Genomic DNA, 20,615 nt, shown 5'->3' with positions numbered 1-20,615 from the left:
TGGGCTCCGGCGTTCCCCTCCTGGCTGGCTCCCCGCGTTTGTGCACCAGGGTATCTCCCCACGCAGCCGCTCCCCCACCCGAGCCCGGCCCCACGTCCCTCCGTGGGGGCTGCGGCGCGCTCCCGCCATTTCTGCCGCGGGGCGACCCCCAGCACCCGCCCGCTCCGGTCCCCTCGGGGCGGCGCAGCCCTCGCCGTCCCACTCCCGGGCAGAGCGCGCTGAGGCGGGCCCTGCGGGAGGGGGATGAAAGGAGCCGCTGGGTCCCGCCGCCATCCCTCCGCATCGTCCGGCAGGGGGGAGAAAATGGCTCTCCCCGCCCCCGCGGCTCCCACCTCCCGGCGGCCGCCCCCCACCCCTGCCCACCCCTCAGGGGAGGCCGCGAGGCCGCGGCGGTCTATAAAAAGCCCCCCGGGGCGGGAGGGAAGGAGGGAGGGAGGGAGGGAGGAGGAGGTCGCCGCGCCGTCCGAGCCGCCGCGGAGGGTGAGGGACGGGGCGCGGGCAGCGGCACCATGGCCCAGTCCGTGTGGGGCTACGACAGCGACAACGGTGAGTGGGGGCGCGGGGCCGCCGGGCCGGCCGGAGCGAGCCGGGGCGACATCTCCTTGCCTCTCCCCACGCAGGACCCGACCGCTGGCATGAAAACTACCCGATGGCCAAGGGGGAGAAGCAGTCGCCCATTGAGATCAACAGCAAGGACGTGCGGCACGACTCCTCTCTCGCCCCTTGGCACGCCAGTTACGATCCCGGCGCAGCGAAAACCATCCTGAACAACGGGCGCACCTGCCGAGTCGTCTTCGACGACAGTTTTGATCGATCAGGTTGGTTTTTGGTTTGGCTTTTGGGGCTTCTTAGGAACTGAGGGTTGCAAAGCGCTGCTGCAGTCCGCTTCCTGCAGCACCTGGCCTTTGGAGGCTGGCAGAGAAAAGTCCCTTGGGTACGTAAAAAAGGTGCTCCCGGAGCTTATTCTGGTGGATCCAGCCATGTTTAGGTCCACCTCAGGTGGGACAGGGAGGCTGTAGTCTCAGGGGCGCCACTGAAATACAGACTCAGCTGGAAGGCGGACTTCGCTTCCCCAAGTCACCTCCTTCAGCGCGGACACTGCGTCCCCCAGGTTTTGTGTAAGGGGAGAGAGTGTCACCCAGGGGGGTTCCGTGCGTGCTCCGAGGCACTTCGTAAACCCAAAACTTGTGTGTTTTCCCACTTGATGTTGATTTCTTCTGGTTGAATGGGAAGTCTTAAGAAAGTCTCCACAGCCTGAAAAAGCCATGAAAATAGCATTTATGAATTGTTATTTAATTGAGAGAGAGCAGTCTCTCGTCTCTAAGTTATATTGTTCAGACCTTGATTCCAGAGCTGTATCAGTGCGTAGCTCTGAATGCAGAAAGGCAACAACAGTCAAAATGGAGAATAAATTCATGATACCATATCATGTGAAGACATCTCAAGAGAATGCAATATTGATCACTCCTTTATGAAGAAGGAAAGCAATCTAATTAATGGAAAACAGTTACTTTCTATTGTATTTTTCTGCATCTGCTTTGGTGGCATTTGTATTGGGATTTTGTTCTTAGAAAGCAATATAATTAATGAAATATATCTGCAGTACATTGAAAGATCACTAGCTCTCTTGTTTATCTGGATGAGCTCATTGTTTCCTTGGACTCCTTTATTTCCTATTACAGCTACCTGTTACTGTCCCACATCTCACCGATGGAATATAAGCTATTTAGGACAGGGACTCTTTGTTATGTATCTGTATGGTGCTTTAGTATTTATTTCTACATTTTCTGCACAGTGGCCTCAGACAAACCATAAACTGCACCTTTGTTATAACATGGAATGCCCTTCCACAAGCACAAAATCAATGCCATGACTCAAAGCATGGGAAGTAAATTGATTATGAACATTTTCACATGGTAGTTCTGCTCTGTCTTTGCAGCTTCTTAAAGGCTGAAATGTTTAGACAGAGGCTGCTCAAGAATGTGTCTGCCCAGGGTGCTGTACTGGAGAAAGAGCCTGATTTGGCCAAGCAGAATACAGCCCTTGGCGCAGCCCTTCCTCTGAATCATCTTCCCTCCATTCCCTCCCTGCCTTTCCCCTCCCCATCATCTCTGTTGTTCCTCTGGACACCCAGTGTGTACATTCACTCCCCGCTGCTGTTGCTGACTTTCTGCAGGCTGCTGGACAGTAGTTTAGGGCTCAAGCCTTTCATAGGGATGTGTCCGCTGGAATCAAATACATTGTTTGACAGCTCTGAAAAAAACACATGAGAAAGCATTTCATAAACATTACCTTCATGTGTTGGCTTCTCTGGTGGCAGCAGCTGAGGATAAGTAGTAGTAGTCACTGATCTGATTTTAACTGGAAAAAGAAATCTAGCTTGAAGATAGCCTTTTTTTTTTTTTTTTAATCTAATCACATGGGAAATTTTGAATGCTAAAAAGATTTATTTTTATGCTAGAGAGATCTGCATACCATTATGAAGTGCTGTTTCCAAGTGCTTCACAGTATTTGAGCTCTGGAAAGGGCCACTTGTAAGAAATGACTGCTAAATGAGTTTCCAGCTCTGATACTGATTTAGCTTGTAAATGTAGGTAGATCACATAAATTCGGCTCCTGGAAGTTCCTGCCTTCCATTGATTCCAGTGTGAAATGGCAAGCAAATAATGGTGATGATGTGGGCCTTAGAGTATGTGTCTTAAACTTCTTACATTCAAAAGCAAAACAATAATCATAATATTTTTATAATTTCTGCTATTATTGTGTCATATTTCCCATTAGAGGCTCCTACAGAAAGCTTACTCAATACTGTATCGAGTTAGTTATGATTATTTGTTTATGAACAAACTCCAAAAATAAGGGGAACTGCATGCCTAAAACTCAACACAGTGCTTTGTTTCTGCCCCCCCAATGGCTGTGACACCTACCAACTAAAAAGAGAAACTGCAAACCTAAACCTCTTGCTCCGTGTAGGTATTCCAACACATATGATATCAAGAATTAATTTGAGACCATTGGGCACAAGAGGATTTAAATATTATTTCAATGTTAACTTTGAACTTCAAAGCTATTGGTAGAAGTTCAAATTTGAATGCTATTTAAACAAGGTCTTCTGGCACTGCATTATCAGCTTTCTGTGTAAGGAAACACATCTCATTCCTGCCTTAGGTAATGAGTGAAAAACATATCTGAGAGCTTATCCTCTAAGCAGTCCAGAGAAAAGAATCCAGAAACTGAAAGAGCAGGTGTGATGTTTTGAAAGTCAGAGTTGATGTAAACTGTCAGACTGATGCGTAGTCAGCATTATTTGGCTAAGAACGCCGAAATAATAGCTTCTTAATTTGTTTCACTGGTGGCAATGTTAAATGTGGACTATGGCTTTTGCTTGCTCAAGAACACTTTCTAATTCATTTGACCTTTCTTCTCTTCCTTCACCTTAAAGAAATATATCTTTTTTTCTTGTTTCTTTAGAAGCAGCACGCTATGCTGTAATCATTGTTTAATTGTCCAAACTGGTATGCCAGTCATGGACTAGAGGTACACTTTGTAGCACCTTTGGGTTAATTTCACAGTCCTGTCCCCAGCCACTTCACAACAGACCATTTCTTGACAAGAATCAGCTCTGAATACCTTCCTTCTCTTTCCGCATCAGGAACTGTAGTGTGTCCACTTGCCAAGAGAAAAGGGGCTTGTTGGGCTTCTGGGGTTTGATTCTGTGCTTGACTCATAACAGCTGCTTCCACAGTTTTTACATCAAACAGGACTTCATCTCAGTGATAACAGAATTCAGCCTCAATCTTGTAAACTGGTGAGTGTCGTGACCCCAGCAGCAATCAGCTAGGTTTACAAGAGGTGCTCCACGCTTTCAAAGTATGGGTCCCCGTTCAGTAAACGTGTACATCGGCATTTTGTAAGCTAGTGTTGATGTCAATTATCAATTGCAGTGCTGAGAGGTGGGCCGCTCACAGGAGCCTACAGGCTGCGTCAGCTTCACTTGCATTGGGGTTCCTCCGATGACCACGGCTCTGAGCATGTTATCGATGGAGTGAAATATGCAGCAGAGGTAGGACTTACTTTTAACAGTAGATTTCAGTACTAACTGGAATTTGACTGATTGTGCATCTGAACAGATTAACCATTGCCCCTTCTGCAAGTATTTAGCTATGGATTTTTCTCTAAAATCTGTCTATGAAACTTGTGAATATTTGTCAGTGTGCAGTGGGATAAGTTGCATCTGCCAACAAATGTGTCTTTGCAAGTATATACTAACAAGGAATTTGTTTCTTCAAGCAAGAGTTTTTGCTGGTATTTTAGAATGTTTTAAAAATATTTGAGACAAAGCAATCTGTTACTTCCAAATAGGAAGGTCTGTTTTCTGCTGGTATTTTTTGGCTTTTAGCCATTTCTGGTGTAGCTTGAATTACTCAGTTTTAGAAAGCATTACTAATTAATAGAAAAACTCACTAAAAGCACATCTGATAAACTGACATTCAAAATTAGGTCCACCTTTAAACCAATTCAGACTGGTAAAGACTATCTTCTAGTTTCTGAACATCAGTGCTTTAAAATCTCTCTGTTTATTTTCAGGAACTGTGGAAAACAGATATTTGGGGTTTGGTTTGTTGGGGTTTTTTTAATGTAAATTACTGCACTATTTTTTGTCCAAATTTGCTAAAATTAATGGCTGTTCTAGGCCCTGAAGACTTCTTCAGGTAATAAATATAAGTTAATTTGCTATTGATGCTCATGAATTGCTAACAAATGTTACCTCCTTCCTACACCTTATTTGAGAATAGGCTCAAAATATATGCCTATGCCCACAAAAAGTCTGCAGTAGTGTTCTCCTGCCTTCCACCTATACCATCAAGGTGCAGAGCTTAAAAGGGTTTTTGCCCACTTATCACAGAAGAAAATTCAGGCAGATATTTTGCAGGGTCAATGTGCACAAACATTGCAGAGATGGCTGTGGGTCATGGTTTGGGGTTTTCTTTCCATTCCTTAGCCACAGCCAAACTGTTAGTGTTCCACTTTATGTGGCCAGCTAAAAAGACAAATTCTGCTTTCTCAAGCAATTTCTCGGTTAGTTCAAGTGCAGACTTTTTACTTTGCTTTTGTTTGCAGTACTCAAATATTTATTGACCGGAGAAGAAAGCCTGGAATGTATGAAATTTTGCTAGAATGCAACCAAAGATATATGGCTGCTGCACCTTTATCCTTAGCAAATGTATCCTTATCCTCAAGAGAAAAGAAACATAGAAAAATACATTAATTTATATTCAGGGCAAATTATTTTGTTGTTATTTTAAATAATTGTTACTGTGTTTTTAAAAAATGTCCAAAATTTTCATTCAAAATATGCACCAGACTGCTATAATATTTTTTTGTATGGCGCTATTTTCCAGACACTACTTACTTTGAGATTCCACACTGCTGGTTGCAGCATTTGTAGCTAAATGCAGGAGCCAGATATTTTCTGGAAGGTATAAAAACTTGAAATATAACCTGAAACTACAGCATTGTTGAAAGTAGAAATGAGAAAGAAATGTCAGGTCGCTATCTCCACTCCTTTCCAGTACAATGTGCCAAGAGTAGTAAGAGATACAAAACAGTAACATATGTACTGCATACAACCCAGCGTAAATCCTTGAGCTGTTCTCTGCATAACACGAAGATCTAAAACTCTGCTTGAGGCAAAGTGCACATCAGTAGGTGCTTTATGCACTGCATGTGTGCATGTCACGTGCTTGGGTTGAACTGTTTATAATTGAATTGTCTGATTACTTTTTAAAGGTATTGTGTGGTAAACACCATTTTCCTTCTTTTATGCTTCAATTAAATGCAAAGTAACGCTTTTAGAAAGTGTGAGCACATGGAAGCATGGGAACAGGAACAGGAAATACTTACATATAGTTTTTTCCTTCACGTCCATTCCATTACTTACTCTGTACTGGAAATTTTTCTTAATTTAATGTAAAAGTTTGTAAGATTGCGCTGTTGCCAATTTCTTGCATTTATAACTGAGGTTTCATTGACTTTTAGTTACATATGGTGCACTGGAATCCAAAACATGGTAATTTTGTTGGAGCTTTGAAACAACCTGATGGTGTGGCTGTTGTGGGCATTTTCCTGAAAGTAAGTGGCTAATATTCAGTCTTTATAATTTTCTGTATTTTTCATCTTTCTCTAGTGCCAGGGGAAAAGTTGCCATCGTTTTTCCCTGCACTGTATCATTTTACAGGAAAACATTCAAAGCGATGCACTGACTGAAGTCACATATGTCCTTGGGCCCTCCAGATTCCATGCACTAACCCGTTCAGAGCCGACTTCTGACACCATTCCTGACACCAGTGGCACATATCACGGGTGGTTTGAACAAGAGACACACAACTTCAAGCCTGGGACACTTGCTAACTTTGTCCCTGATAGCTGACCAGCTCTGTGCTGTGATGTGTACTGAGTGAGGAGGACAGTCGGCATGGGAAGAGTTGTTTCCTCCTGCCCTTTGTCTGCTAGCAGGTATTGTATCTACCTGTCAGCAAGGTTATGCTGACTGATTCCCATCCTTGGTCTCTTGCTGATCCCCACATGAGCTGGGAATCAAAAGGAGATCAACGAACCTGCTCCAAAAAGACCAAGTACTTGAAAGAACTTATGGTAAAAGAAGTTCACTGAACATTTTAACCTTGAAATACAGCAGCTTCATAACAAAATAATACTGTACCGATATCTTCCAATTGATTTTTTTATAAACTTAACAGAAAGAAAGCAATCCTACTATCAAACCTGCATGTGGTCTAGGACACTGAGAAACACTATCAGGCAGACAATCTAATAGTGATAAGGTATGCAAACTTCAGCTATGTGCCTGTCATTTTACCTGCAGGTGGGCATTTGAGCTTGAACACAGTGTCAGAGGATAGTTCTTCTATTGTTGTATCTCTAGTAAGCTGCATTCATACAAGCAGTAGCAAGTGGATGTAATTAATTCTGCCACAGTGTCCCTGGACAGGCCAGATCCAATGTCAGTTTAATTCTGTTATACTGTGAGCCAGCCTGACCTTTTTTCTTGTGGTTAGCTTAAACTGAAAGTGACAGAAAGTCAGCACCTGTCCAGATTCTCCCCTATGACTATGGCCTTCAATTATTCTTCCTTTGTCATTTATTTTGGTCTGTTTTAGGCTAAAGCTTTATCTTGTAAAACACAAGTTATATAGTATAACATTCTGTTCCTATTAACCATGTTAAGGTCAGCTAAAAGGTCTAGAAAAGTAAGTAGTATCACTGTTTCTTCTATGGCCTTCTTTACATGTTTCCTACTTGCTTGTTGGTGTAGGAGCTGTTGTTTTGCTCTGGGTTTGTCATATTCCATGATTGGGGTTTTGGGTATTGCTGAAACAGAGACTGGGTTATCTCCTGAACAATTTAATTTTGTCTGTTTTGGAACAAGACATGGCAATAACTGCATGTCTTATGCATACTGTCTTTACTCTTCTGAGATGCAGAGCCATGTCAAAGCTTTTGGAGGTGCTGAATGTCACGAACACAAGCTATAACGTGACGCCATAACTTGAGGTCATGACATGAATCTCATAATTTGTCTTACATCGAGTCTGATCTGACTGTATATCTGCTGCAGGACGCTTGCGGTCTCTGCAGGAACTCCAGCTGTTCAGACCATCAACACTTTGCTGAGCGCTCATACGTCTCACAGTAGTTGTGGGTTGCTTTCAAACCAGCAGCCAAGGGCTAGGTTGGTAGATGACACTGTCCAGGGGAGCTGTTTGTTCCTGACAGTGGGAGATACCTTGTAGAGTCTTTCAACACATCTCTTAATTGCAAAGGCAGTTACTTGAGTCTGGTACTCCGGATGTTCTTTTAACACTCATAATTTTGTGTCAGCCTGTGCTGGATGCTCTGAGAGTACTGCTGCCTAACTTGACAGATGGGATGTACTGAATTTCTTTCAGATACTGTGGAACATGATGAAAAAATACAGTATTTGTGCTTTGCATTGCAGGTTGGAAAAACTCCCAAACCAGAGATGAAGAGAATTCTTGAAGAAATTGATAACATTAAGACCAAGGTACCAAAACAGTTTTTGTGATATAATATAGTTGCACATTCACTCTTTTTGGTGTCATTCTGATACCTAACAGTAGCACCAGAGGTGATACATTGGGCTATGGAGAGGACACTTACTTTTACTTAAGTAAACGTATAACTCCTCACTTTTGTTAAGGAGGTTGTAGTGTTGGTCTCTTCTCCCAAGTCACTAGCAATAGAACGAGAGGAAATGGCTTGAAGCTGAATCAGGGGAGGTTTAGATTGGATAGTAGGAAGAATTTCTTTACTGAGGGTGGTCAGGCATTGGAACAGGCTGCCCAGAGAGGTGGTGGGGTCACTATCCCTGGTGGTATTTAAAAGACGTGTAGACGTGGCACTTCAGGGCATGGTTTAGGAGATATGGTAGTGTTGGGTTGATGGTTGGACTTGATGATCCTAGAGGTCTTTTCCAACCTCAATGATTCTATGATTCTGTTCTTGTAGAGGATTTTGTGTCAATCCTTGCATGCACAATTGACAGTCTTATTGATACTGCTCTGCAAAAATATGATAGTGTACAAATATCAAGAAGAAATGAAAAGCTTTTTGAATTTGAGGACAGCAGTGGCCAAAACAATTACATATAACTGAGTTATAATTTAGTTAGCCTGAAATGGGAAGAAACTAGAAGGAATGATGGAGCAAGCTCCCAGTCGGTGTAAGAGAGATTAAAAACTTTATTAGTTTTAAGATGGAACTGAATTCATTTATAAAAGGGATTACACAGCACAGTTTCTGCATCAGTCTTAGGTTGTCTTCCCATGATACTAGCACAAATATCACTGCAAACCTATTCTAAGCTGTTTTTCAGTTTAATTAATAATCTAAGGACCAAAGTCCATACCAATTGCATTGATACAACTGCAGAAGGGAGTTCTTTGCAGAGAATTGTGATATTGCATCTAATAACATTATTATTTAACATAAACCTAACCTCTAGGTATACTTCAGCAATTCTACTTCGCGGTAAGCTTTATGATTCTAGCAATGCTAAAAGTCCCTTTTTAGTTGACATTGAACATACCACCAGATCACCAGGAGCAAGTTTTACAAATTTCATACGCACTTTTACTGAGAAAGCACAATTTTGTTTGTGAAGTTATTTGCAAACTCAAATTGAATTTACAGAATAATTTTGTCAGGAAGATATATTTGGAGTCTTGATGTTATTCTTTCCACCCATATTTTGTGCAAGGATGTGTGGAAAAGATTTCAGCCCTCACATTGCACTTTGTAGGGTAATACACTGTCCCCAACTAGAGAAGATTCGCCATGATCAGAGAAGGAATGAGGAATAATAGATTTTGCTTTCCAGAACTGCATCCTAAATACCAGTAGAGAACTGAACTTTCTTGTTTAGTTCTTTCTGCCCTGAGAGGGCAAAGAAGTCTCGTCACACTCCTGTGGAGATATTCTCTTGAGTATCCCACTTGGTGGAAAAGAAGATCTTCTCAGGAAATGTTGCCTGGTGTCTACTGTTCTCTCTTACCTGGTGATAATCACCTTCAGTTGTAAGACATTCAGGATCCAGTACTCTTCCAGGGAATATTTTAATTTTTTACATTATGGATAATAGTGCCAACAAAAAGATTGACAGTGTCACCATGACAATGTAATTAGAGAATAACTTTGGGGGGACAGAGACATGCAGATTTAAATTCCTTCAGATAGAGACGACTGAAATGAATCTGGGATAAATGCCTGGCTGTATTGGATAAAAAGGGTACTGGTACCTGCAGTGCCACAGCCTTTAACTTTTTTCCCAAGTGACTCAAAATAAAAAAAAACTTTGATAATTCCAGAATAGAAAAATGTAACAATGAATTTGCTTTGGTCCCACACAATTCAGTTTTTAATTTATTTTAATTTATTAATGGAATCAAAAGGTCAGGTATTATTAATTGCTGGTCAAATGCTTGACAGGAAGAAAAGGGGATTGATCTCTCGCGTGACTCTTTATAATAACAAAGACACTGATGTCTTTCAAGATGCATATCCCTAGAGTTACTGCAGAGAATTATTTTTTGTTTCTCTAAGGGGAAAGAGGCTCCTTTTCAGCACTTTGATCCTTCAATTCTTTTCCCCAAATCTCGGGACTACTGGACCTACCATGGTTCGTTCACTACACCCCCCTGCGAAGAGTGCATCACTTGGATTCTCTTGAGGGAGCCGATTGAAGTCAGTGCAGACCAGGTAAACTCCAGCTAGTTCTGCTTCTCTTTTACCAGTTCTTAACAGTGTCTCAGTATGTCAGTGTGATGGTTTGCAAGCCCTGTGTTACCTTGCCTTTTTTGATAAGGAAAGCTTCAGCTGAGGACTGTGAATCATTGCTTGCAGAATGGACTGTTGAAATGAACTGTAAAGCTGACCCTGAGAATCAGGCTTTCTTCCTAGACGCCTCCTGGAGTAGCTTTAGCTGGAGTGTTCTTGGGATCCTGAAAACCTGCATAGGCAGAAGTGCCCAAGCCACAAAAATCAGCCATCACAGCAGCCTCAGTTCATTCTCTGTGTATCAGCATTAAGTGGCAAGTGAGGCTAATGTCTAGCTGGTTTCCCAGTTTAAGAAATTGCTGGTCCAGATCTTGACTTCGTAAAAGCTGTCAGTGAGAAGGATTAAACTAGCTAGAACCTGCAAACCTGAATGTTAATACAAATTTATGTACTAATTGTATTTCTATAGCCCAAATGTGCATTTACACAGGAAGAAGAATAGAGAGCCAGTCTGGATAAGGTGACCTTCTTTTTAGTTCTTGCATTAAAACTTTTGCTTGTTTATACTATTTTCTGCTTCAGCAGTGCAAGTTAGAGTATAGCCTTTTTACTGTTTTCAGAATAGATTCATTTTACATTCTGATGAAAGGGTAACAATTAACAAAGCAACACTGAGTTTAAATTAATTTGGAGAACAACGGCTAAGTGCTGAATTCAGGATTGAACTTCATAATCCAGTTGGCATGCATTTCTCTGCCTTACAGAACAAAATATGAACCTCTGCAGACCACCTTTTTCTATCAGACTACCTTGCATAGACTCAGATGTGCATCCTCTTTCACGGATGGCCACATTTTCACAAATGATCTGACTGCCGTCCAGCTCCAGCAGGGTCACAGGAGGCCCCTACTCTTTTTTCACATTGGGAGCGTGGGTTTAGAAAAATCCAAAGGGAGCCCAGGCAAGGGTCAGACGTGAGGATATGGTTTAGTGGTGGACTTGGCAGTGATAGATTAGCGGTTGGACTTGATGATCTTAAGGGTCTTCTACAACCTTAACGATTCTATGATTCTATGATGCACTCTTCTGGGGATGAAGAGTGTAAAGAGCCACAGAAACAGTGCTAGCTATTGGGCTGCACTGATCTCTACCAGTATGCTTGTCATTATATAAGAAAATTCCTTTCCTGTCTCAGTGTGTTCTAGACATCAAGGTCCACACTGCTTCCAGGTGAATTCACATGGACACTTTAATTTTTCTTCCTTGCAGATGGCGAAGCTCCGTAGCCTTTCCAAGAACGGTGAGAATGAACCTATGAACCCACTGGTTGATAACTGGCGCCCGCCTCAGCCTGTGAAGGGCAGGGTAGTGAGAGCCTCGTTCAAGTGAAGTCTCAAGTCTCACTCTGCTGAACCTGAGTGAGAAAATCCCTGCACCCCAAAGTGTAGTTAGTTTTTGCCGTCTACTGCTTTTCCTCTGGATCCAGATCTGTGTTTCTCAGCTTGAAAATCTGAGTGGTAAAACTGAATCTGATTTTGAAAGCAGAAAAAATACTGTATGCAAATACTAACCTTAATAAGGAAATGTAAGGTATACATCAATCTTGACCACAAATGCCTCAGCATTTGTGATAGTGTCACTTCTCTGCCATGTGGTCTTGGAAGAAAAATGGGCTCAGTTTCAATATTTAAAATTAATTTCAAAGGAAATGTAGTAAAGGCAGAAAAATGAACCAGTAGTTCAGGAAAGCAGAAATAACAGTGGGTCAACAGTACATGAACAGGAGGTAAAGTGCCTGCTCCTGCAGCATCTCTAGTAGTGATATTCCTCAGATATCCCACCTCCAGTGCAAGCATCCAAAGAGTAAGTCCGTCTTTAACCTACCAGATTTTTTCCTTCCCTCTATTGTTCAGAGTTTGTTACCCAAGACTACATTAGTATTCTGAGGATACAATCAGGCATACTCAGCTTCTGTGTGTGAAGAAGAGGAGACACCTTGCTGTCATTTTATCATTTGCTGTCTTTGCCATGTCCTACTGCCCATTGATCTTTTCTTCTTTCACTGCTGCTGTTACTTCACCCATCCAGCTGTAGAGTACTGCTGGTATCATGTTGCTTTGTATTTAGTATAGCAGCTTTAGTATTCCTGAGGCGGAAGTGCCTTTCTTCTGCTGCTCTGACTATGTTACCTCCCAGGATGATGGACTCTTAGTTTTGACTCTCTGCCTGTTTTTTGATTTTCGGTATCATAGCCTGCATATTAATGATTTCACCTATTAGGGATTTTGTTGCATATGGAGAGGGTCTTTATGGATGACTCATATGTGTCATTTGTCTTCCCCACTACTGAAAAATCCAGGTTAAGTCACCAAAGTGTTCGCTTATTGTGACTCTGTGTAGTTAGAGACTAAGTGGAGTCTGTTTAGCTGTTACTTTCTGGGGAGACACATCAGCTCGCACATACGATATGAGCAAGGAATCACTGGCAGAGAGAAAGTTCTAAATCATCTTCCCCTGTCTTTCATCATGTAAGCTTTACCATTTCAGCACGCTTCCTAAACAGCATAACACAAGTACCATCTAGGTTGAACCCACATGCGGATGATGTCAGTAAAGATCTGCTACGTTATATTCACCATCAGGGAGATTATTCAGTATTGTACCTACAGGAGATGGGGTGGTCAAAGGTGGCGCGTAAAGCCTCCTGCAAATGAAGCTTCTGGGTTGTCTGTATTCCTCTAACTCATCAGCAGGCGGCAGAGGGCATTCTTCTGGAGATGTTGCCACAAAGATGTTCACAGCAGCGTTTATAAGGGCTATGTCAAAGTCTGAAAAAAGCAGGATTACGGATTGCTAGAATAGGCACTTCCCAGTTCTCCTTCGCTATTTCACTTTTCACCTTGTCTAGAAAAATGGTGCTCTGATAGGGAAGTAATGAATGGGCAACATTGGACAAATTCTGCTGTTATTACCAGCACAATTCAGGAGCTTTCAGGAACGAAACAGAGGGCAGAGTTTGATCCTTTATATTCATTTAGAAACATTCGAGGAATTGCTGAACGCCCATTTCTGTTTATTAGAAGCACATTTTGCTTAGTATAAAGCAGTTTAATTTTAAAAACCAAATTCGTGTCAGCAGAAACTAAAGTATCGATTGAATCCTGTTTACAGATGTTTTGGCATTGGCTTAATCTTATCAGAAGATCAGTTTTTGATATTACGAGTGCAGCACTTGCAATGGTATTGATTTTACAAGTCTCTTAGATCTTCTTTAAACTCCTGAATCTGTACCTCTTCTCAACACATTAAGACGTTTCTACAGAAAGCTCATAAGCAACCTTTTTTTTCTACTCTACTATGTCTTACAAGTAAAATTTCTTCTCATATCCATATGCAGTTGATCTTGGTGTTGAGAAAATTTCAACACAAATAACTGAGGCAAAAGTTTGAGTCTTTCTACCTAAAAGCCACGGACTGTGATGTTTTAATCTCTTGTTATTGGGGCAATAAAACAAGATTAGTTGCCTGCACTTGAAATAACGGCTTCTGTGTCTTCAGAGAACCAATAAATTGACTTACATTAAAAACTGATTTCTGGTTTTATTTCTAATGCTGAGTAATAATTGAAAGTAACAAGAAAACCTTGAAAGTACTAGAAAATCTTCCTACTCTTTTCTTCAATACATATGCTTGTAATACAAGGGTGGAGGCACTCTAGTAATCGGCACCTTAGCTTTTGGAGTTTAGTTCAATATCTAATCCTGGTTTCCATGTATCCAATCAAACAGGTCCTCAAAAATATGAGACATCAGAACAGCATCACTTGTTCTCTGTTTTCAGGTACAAAAAAAGTGTTTATGTCTTGCCTGGACACAAACATTCTCTTACATCTTCCCAAAATTCATACATTCTTGTCTGATCTTGAATATCACAAGCTTGGATGTGAATTTTGGTTTCTTGCAAGAAGCACTATGGATCAGTTAGCTGAAGTGGTACTTCATTCTGAAATTTCCTGATTAATTTATACTTTTTAAGCATAAAAATTAAACTTGTTAAAGTGAAATAATATCTTAATTGCCCACAAAAACAGATACTTAGTGCACTTTGCTTTATTTGCATGTTTCCTATACCGTTTTTGACAGGCAGAAAGGGCAAAAGTTTATCGACTACCGACATAGTAGTTTTGGTTCCAACAGCAAACACATGCTTTGTAAGTTGGCACAAAGGAAAATACAGTCCAAAATTTATATTATTCCCTCATGCATTTGCTCTGATTCCATTCTGTCGTCAAACTATTACTACACAAAAGCATCAACCTCATTGCAAATATGCTTCATGCTTTTGTTTTTCTCTTGAAGAGTAAAGTGTACATAGTTTTGTTCCATTGCCTTTCTCCCTGAGGAATAGTGTAGCTTAGTATTGATTACCTTGGTAACAAACTAAGAATATGTTATGTGGACCAATCCTGCTGCCTCATCTATATTAAATAGAGAAAAAAGCCTCTAGGCACTGATGAATTAAAAAGAAAGTTAAAATTACCCTAATCAGTGTGGTGCACTAAATCCTTGACTACTTTAATGTATATAATGCATATATTAATTTCAGCAGGGCAGGCAAATGATTGAAATTAATTACCACTTATGCTTTGACAGACATTGAAACCCTCCCAGCTTCCCACACCTCACAAAAGCAATTACTGGAAAACAAAGCTTATTCCTACAGTTTCAAAGCATTTTTATTAACTGAAACAAGTTTACCACCAGCTGCAGCATCTTTCAGTCACGTGTAAATTCATAACTGAACTGTGAATTCCTGGTATGACCCTTGGTACACAACCGGCTACGTTTATGCATTTCTACTACAAAATGAAAAGAATATATATTATTTTAATGTATCGCAAAGAAAGACTCTCCTGGATCTGCTTGCTGGTGTTCATCTGCTGAGTTATCAGAGTTAAAGACTGTTCATATTGCCAGTGAGTTTAGCAAAATAAAACAGTATCTATTTCTCCTTAGGCATTTTGTCTCATGCCTCAGCAAAGGAAGCATTTATAGATAGATGTGTGTTCCACCTCATCTATCTGCCTGCCTTCTCAGTGAATTCTGGCATTTATCTTTGTCAATATTGCAGCACAAAGCATGTATCCAGGAACTACTTTATTTCCAAAACCAAAAATTTAGTAGAACATATTATAATATTTTCCCAAAACAAAGAGTACAGCTCATGCACAGCTAATGATGAATTACAGATCAAATCAGACTCACCTTTTCTTTAAGAACATATTGTTAAAAGGATCTTCTTTTCAGTTTAGGGCAGCTGTACATGTTGATTTGCAAAAATGTGCAATGAAATGAAACAACCCAGTTCAGGGTTATTTGTGGGGTGTAGGGGAATAGACAGGGATCGGCGACCGGAAGATTACGGGATGTGACGGAAAGATAGACTCCTCCCCATAGGAGTGGCAGGAACAGGAACCGCAAGAGCTATATAAGCGTGTGACACAGCCAAATAGATGGACATTTTGTATCCATCATGTTGATGTCTGTGCATCACTGTCCCCAGGGCGGGTAGAGCCCTGTGTCCCGGAGGTATGCGGCCCAAGATAAGTTCTCCCGTAGAAGCGTACAGCTACAGTGGGGGAGACAGAAAGTCTTTAAAGTTTTGTGTTCATTAAAACAGAAACAGATTTTAATACAGATGGAAACCTTGTAATATTACTAGGAGAATAAACACCAACAGAGTATTGTTATTATAGAAAATTGTAACTTTCTGTATTTGGAATAGACAGCAAAATACTTGCAAGAATGCGTAGAATCCACTTAATCCTGTATGTAATAAATGCCAGATTTCTTTAGCAGTTAGCCAAGAATCCAACAGGAGATTATGTGCTATGCAATTATAGTTTGGGTTTCAGTGAACAAGTGTGCTTGTCCTTGAAATGAATCTGGCATTGATTATTGCAAGTTGCTTCCATTCAAATTAAAAGAACAGAAAAAATTGCATCTTCAAAGCTTTTAATTTCAAAAAAGCAAGTATTCAGTATTTGTGTAAATACAAGGTAACTGAACTAAAAAAAGTCTATGCACTTAAATGAGGAAAACGCTGTTCTTTAAAGCAAAATCTTCTAAAATCTCTGGAACTTCCATTGCAAACCACAGAGAAGGAACGCTGCACTTAGTGGTGAGTAATGACCAAAAAGGCTGTTGGGAGTAAGAAATGAAAAGGGAAACCATTAGCCAAGGAAAGTGTATCTTTGATGTCAGATGTCAAATAAGTAAAAAGAACTTTGTCAGAAATCATGTCAATTTTTACTTTTGAAAAAATACATAGTATATGGAAAATCAGCCACAAAAAAGGAAGATGGAGAAGAAAGAAATGCAGCTTCTATCTAATCAGGATGAGGCAAAGATAATCTAAGTCCCTGGTCTAAATTAGTACCTCACTTTCAATAAGGATGACTGTGAAGAACATGGGTGCAAATGAAGAAGGATTGATGGGAATATATAGAAAAGAATGAAAATTATCATTAAGTGAGATGATGATGAATTAAGTAGGACAGTGGAGCAAACTCCATCCGGTCCAAGGAGCTGTGTCTGCTTCAGAAAACTAAAAAGATTGGCATAATAAATTGCAACACTTCTGTTAAGAACTCTACTTAACAAGATCTCCCTGAAGATCGCATCCTGCCTTTCTAGGAGAAAATCCAACTGGAAGGTTGGAAGTGATGCCATGAGGTATGCAGAAGTGGCTGCGCTACTGAACCGTACTGCACTTAACAAAAGCAGGAGCACTTACACAGTATGTTATCTGTACGAGAATTCTTAAAGTAAGTCTCGCTGATTGTGCCACTAATTCTCCAAGCCAGAGGTTTACATTAACTGATGCTTTTGCAACTTTGTTGCAGAATCACAGAATGGTGGGGCTTGGAAGGGACCTCTGGAGATCATCTCGTCCAACCCACCTGCTTGAGCAGGCACACCTAGAGCAGGGGGCACAGGAACGCGTCCAGGCGGGTTTTGAATGTCTCCAGGGAAGGAGACTCCACAGCCTCCCTGGGCAGCCTGTGCCACTGCTCTGGCACCCGCACAGGAAAGATTTTCCTCATATTCAGGTGGAAATTCCTGTGTTCCAGCTTGTGCCTATTGCCCCTTGTCCTGTCACTGGGCACCACTGAAAAGAGTCTGGCCCCATCCCCTTGACAGCCACCCTTCAGATATTTTTAGGTATTGATGAGATCTCTGCTCAGTCTTCTCCAGGCTAAACAAAGCCAAGTCTCTCAGCCTTCCCTCATAAGGGAGATGCTCCAGTCCCCTGATCACCTTCGTAGCTCTCCACTGGACTTGGTCAAGCAGTTCCCTGTCCTTCTTAAACTGGGGGCCCAGAACTGAAGACACAGCACTCCAGACGTGGCCTCACTAGAGCAGAGTAGAGGGGAAGGATAACCTCCCTCCACCTGCTGGCCACACTCTTTTTAATGCGTCCCAGGATACCATTGGTCTTCTTGGCCACAAGGGCACATTGCTCACTCAGGGTCACCTTGCTGCCCCCCAGCACTCGAGGTCCTTCTCAACAGAGCTGCTTTCAGGTCAAGCCCCTATGTGTACTGGTGCATGGGGTTGTTCCTCCCCAGGTGCAGGACCTTGCGCTTGCTCTTGTTGAATTTCATCAGGTTCCCCTCGGCCCAGCTCTCCAGCCTGTCCAGGTCTTGTTGGATGGCAGCACAGCCTTCTGGTTCATCAGCCACTCCTCCCAGCTTGGTATCATCAGCAAACTTGCTGAGGTAACACTCTGTCCCTTCATCCATGTTATTGATGAATATATTGAACAGGACTGGACCCAGCACAGACCCCTGGGGAACATCACTAGTGACAGGCCTCCGACCAGAGTCTGTCCTGTTGATCACAACTCTCTGAGCTCTGCTGTTCAGGCAGTTCTTCATCCACCTCACTGTCCACTCATCCAACCCACACTTCCTTAGCTTGTCTGTGAGTATGTTATGGGATACAGCGTCGAATACCTTACTGAAGTCATGCCATTGGTAAGCAGAACATGTGGTAGGTGTTAGGAAAAATTATGCCTTTGGTCAATTTGAGTAGCACGCTGTCACTGTTTTACTGTTAAATATCTTACAGAAGATCTGTCAGAAAACTGTTGAAGAACTCAAAACTCCTTCCTGGAGGCAGACCAGCTTCCTTGCTGGGCTAGATCAGCGAGACCATGGGCCAATTCTCTCAGACCTCTATGGTGGTGATGCTAAAGCTTTACGGGATTAAGACTTTCCATTCTTCCCATCCCTCCCAGTATTTTTTTCTTTTTTACTGACATTCCCACTATTCATCCTACCTTTACCCCACAGACAATAAAAACATCCTTGGTGAAAACCAAAGTGAAGGACGCTTCTTTTTGCTGGACCTGTAATGTTCATTTTCCATACCCCACATGGTGGAGCCACTTCCTCGACATCCCCATTTCTGACACCACTTGCAGCTAACAGGAGGCCTGAGCTGCCACACAACGCAGATTCCTCTAGTCCAGCAGGAGTAACTAAATAAGAATTGAAATAAATGCATTTTCTCCAAGTTATTCTTGAGCTATAAGATCCTATGTTTAGATGAATGTTGATAGTATGAGACTCGTATCCATTTCTATCTAAAAAGCTTTTATATTTTGCCTGTGTGTTTATTCATGCACTTTATGGTTGTAAGTGCTTTTGCTTCTGTAGGCTGAGAAAAGTCCAGCTAATTCCATTCCTAAAGTCCCAAATGATCCTATCAGAAGTTAAGAGGAGCTACAGATTAAAATCTCGCACTGATATGCACCGAACTGGTTGCTGATTTGATTAATTGTGAGACCAGGACTGCAGGACACGTTGCCCTGTGTGCTAGTAATAGCCTGTCTGGCCAGCTCTTTCAGCCTATATAGCCCTTTTCTCTCGGCACATGATGTCTCAATCATCCTTCATGGTTATGATAATTTCTCCACTGAATTTTAAAAAAAAGACATTTCCATTAAAGTCTGCTTCTTTCAGAGGAACAGTGATTCTTTTTTTTCTTAACACTGCAGGCTGCCAGCCATTAAGCCCTTATTTAAGAGCTCCCACTGTGTTGTGCATTGTCTGTGTAATAAATCTCTGTTGGAGAAAGAGTATAATTGAGGAATAACTTTTCTTGTCAGACATCGTTGAGCAATGGATGGCATCAGTGTCTGCAGCATACCTAAATTTATAGCTAAACAAATGCTACTGACCCCTGAATAAACAGATGAAAGTTGATTTGTTGCCCAACAACGTGTAAGACCTATAATTGAAACGCTGATTTCATTGCCTCTGTCGGGAAAGGTAGGGGATGCAAGTTTAGAAACAATACTTTCCATGCCTGATGTCTTAGAGCACTTCGCTATAACTTTCACCGCTGAAAAAATTCTGAAAAAGGCATGGAGTCGGTGTAATCTAAATGAAGTTGAGGATACGGAACATGTCTTCTGCCTTTAAAGTAGTAATTGTGCTAGGACTGAGGTTAAAGAGTTAAAGAGAATATGGTACAGTGTTAATTAAGAGTGAAAATAATTAAGTTCATATAGTGGTGTCCACCATCAGACTATTTCAATGCCACTGTAAGAAATCCCATGAAATACTTTGAACATTACCAACCAGAGTTCTATATGTGCTTCCCATAGCCTTAAAAACCAAAAATCATCATATTTGCTGGGTGTACAGGTCTCTCCTCCTCCTCTTAGAGGTGAAGGGGAGCGAGGCTCTAGTGCAGAGAATCTTGCCTGGCAGTTCTTTATAAAAGCAACTTCTTGTGTGACCTTTTTACCCAGGGATATGATCTCAGTTACACTGAGTTTTGCTTTCTGTTGTTTTATGTTCCAATCAGTTTGAACTTTCAATCGTTAATATTTAATAGTATAATTACAATTTTAGTAGTTAAATTTAATAAAGGTGAGCGTTGGCAGTCAATAGTCATTTTCAGAAACCTGACAAAATCTGCTGCTCATGCAACTTTGCTGAGCTCGGCTCTCCTAGTTACTCTCTGTCATCCGTGCTGGAAGCGTGGTGTTCCCTTGTCATAGGATCTGACTGAAGAGTTAGCCGTGTTTAAATACGTATTCACTTGCTCTGTAATTCTCTAAATGCTGAACAAAAAGCAAAACTGCATTAGAGCTCTCTTTTTTTTTTTTTTTCTTTTTCTTGGTGTTTTGAAATGTCTTTAACCAGGAAATGAAGTCCCATGATTCCGAAAAGCTTCACAGTAGCATTTAGGCAACAGTACACGTAGAACTGTAAAACTTCAAGTTAA

At 41.4% G+C, this 20,615-nt stretch overlaps 1 protein-coding gene across 3 annotated transcripts; it reads left to right on the top strand.

Moving 5' to 3' along the window:
- Nucleotides 1–439: 439 nt before the first annotated feature.
- On the top strand, nucleotides 440–13,901 carry CA3 (carbonic anhydrase 3). Of its 3 annotated transcripts, XM_064442474.1 has the most exons (7): nucleotides 440–546; nucleotides 621–818; nucleotides 3,945–4,063; nucleotides 6,040–6,132; nucleotides 8,018–8,083; nucleotides 10,141–10,296; nucleotides 11,584–13,901. In XM_064442474.1, exons 1-7 carry the CDS (start codon nucleotides 510–512, stop codon nucleotides 11,701–11,703), a joined length of 789 nt encoding a protein of 262 aa, XP_064298544.1. In that variant the 5' UTR covers nucleotides 440–509; the 3' UTR covers nucleotides 11,704–13,901. The 3 variants fall into 3 exon arrangements, 1 of the variants encoding a protein (XP_064298544.1); XR_010371421.1 differs by lacking the exons at nucleotides 10,141–10,296; nucleotides 11,584–13,901 and adding an exon at nucleotides 6,239–6,516 and having other exon boundaries at nucleotides 8,018–8,078; XR_010371422.1 differs by lacking the exons at nucleotides 8,018–8,083; nucleotides 10,141–10,296; nucleotides 11,584–13,901 and adding exons at nucleotides 6,239–6,516; nucleotides 6,759–8,010.
- Nucleotides 13,902–20,615: the final 6,714 nt, after the last annotated feature.

The sequence above is a fragment of the Phalacrocorax carbo genome, chromosome 2 (assembly GCF_963921805.1).
Source record: "Phalacrocorax carbo chromosome 2, bPhaCar2.1, whole genome shotgun sequence".
Lineage (NCBI taxonomy): Eukaryota > Metazoa > Chordata > Aves > Suliformes > Phalacrocoracidae > Phalacrocorax > Phalacrocorax carbo.
The sequence above is the reverse complement of the archived record's forward strand: the minus strand, read 5'-3'. Positions and strand labels throughout refer to the sequence as shown.

Bases quoted from the DNA above. Each gene is read 5' to 3' on its own strand.
- CA3 (XM_064442474.1), top strand. From the start codon at position 510: ATGGCCCAGTCCGTGTGGGGCTACGACAGCGACAACG. The intron at 547-620 runs GTGAGTGGGGGC...CTCCCCACGCAG, and splicing joins GGGCTACGACAGCGACAACG to GACCCGACCGCTGGCATGAA. The intron at 6,133-8,017 runs GTAAGTGGCTAA...TTTGCATTGCAG, and splicing joins TTGTGGGCATTTTCCTGAAA to GTTGGAAAAACTCCCAAACC.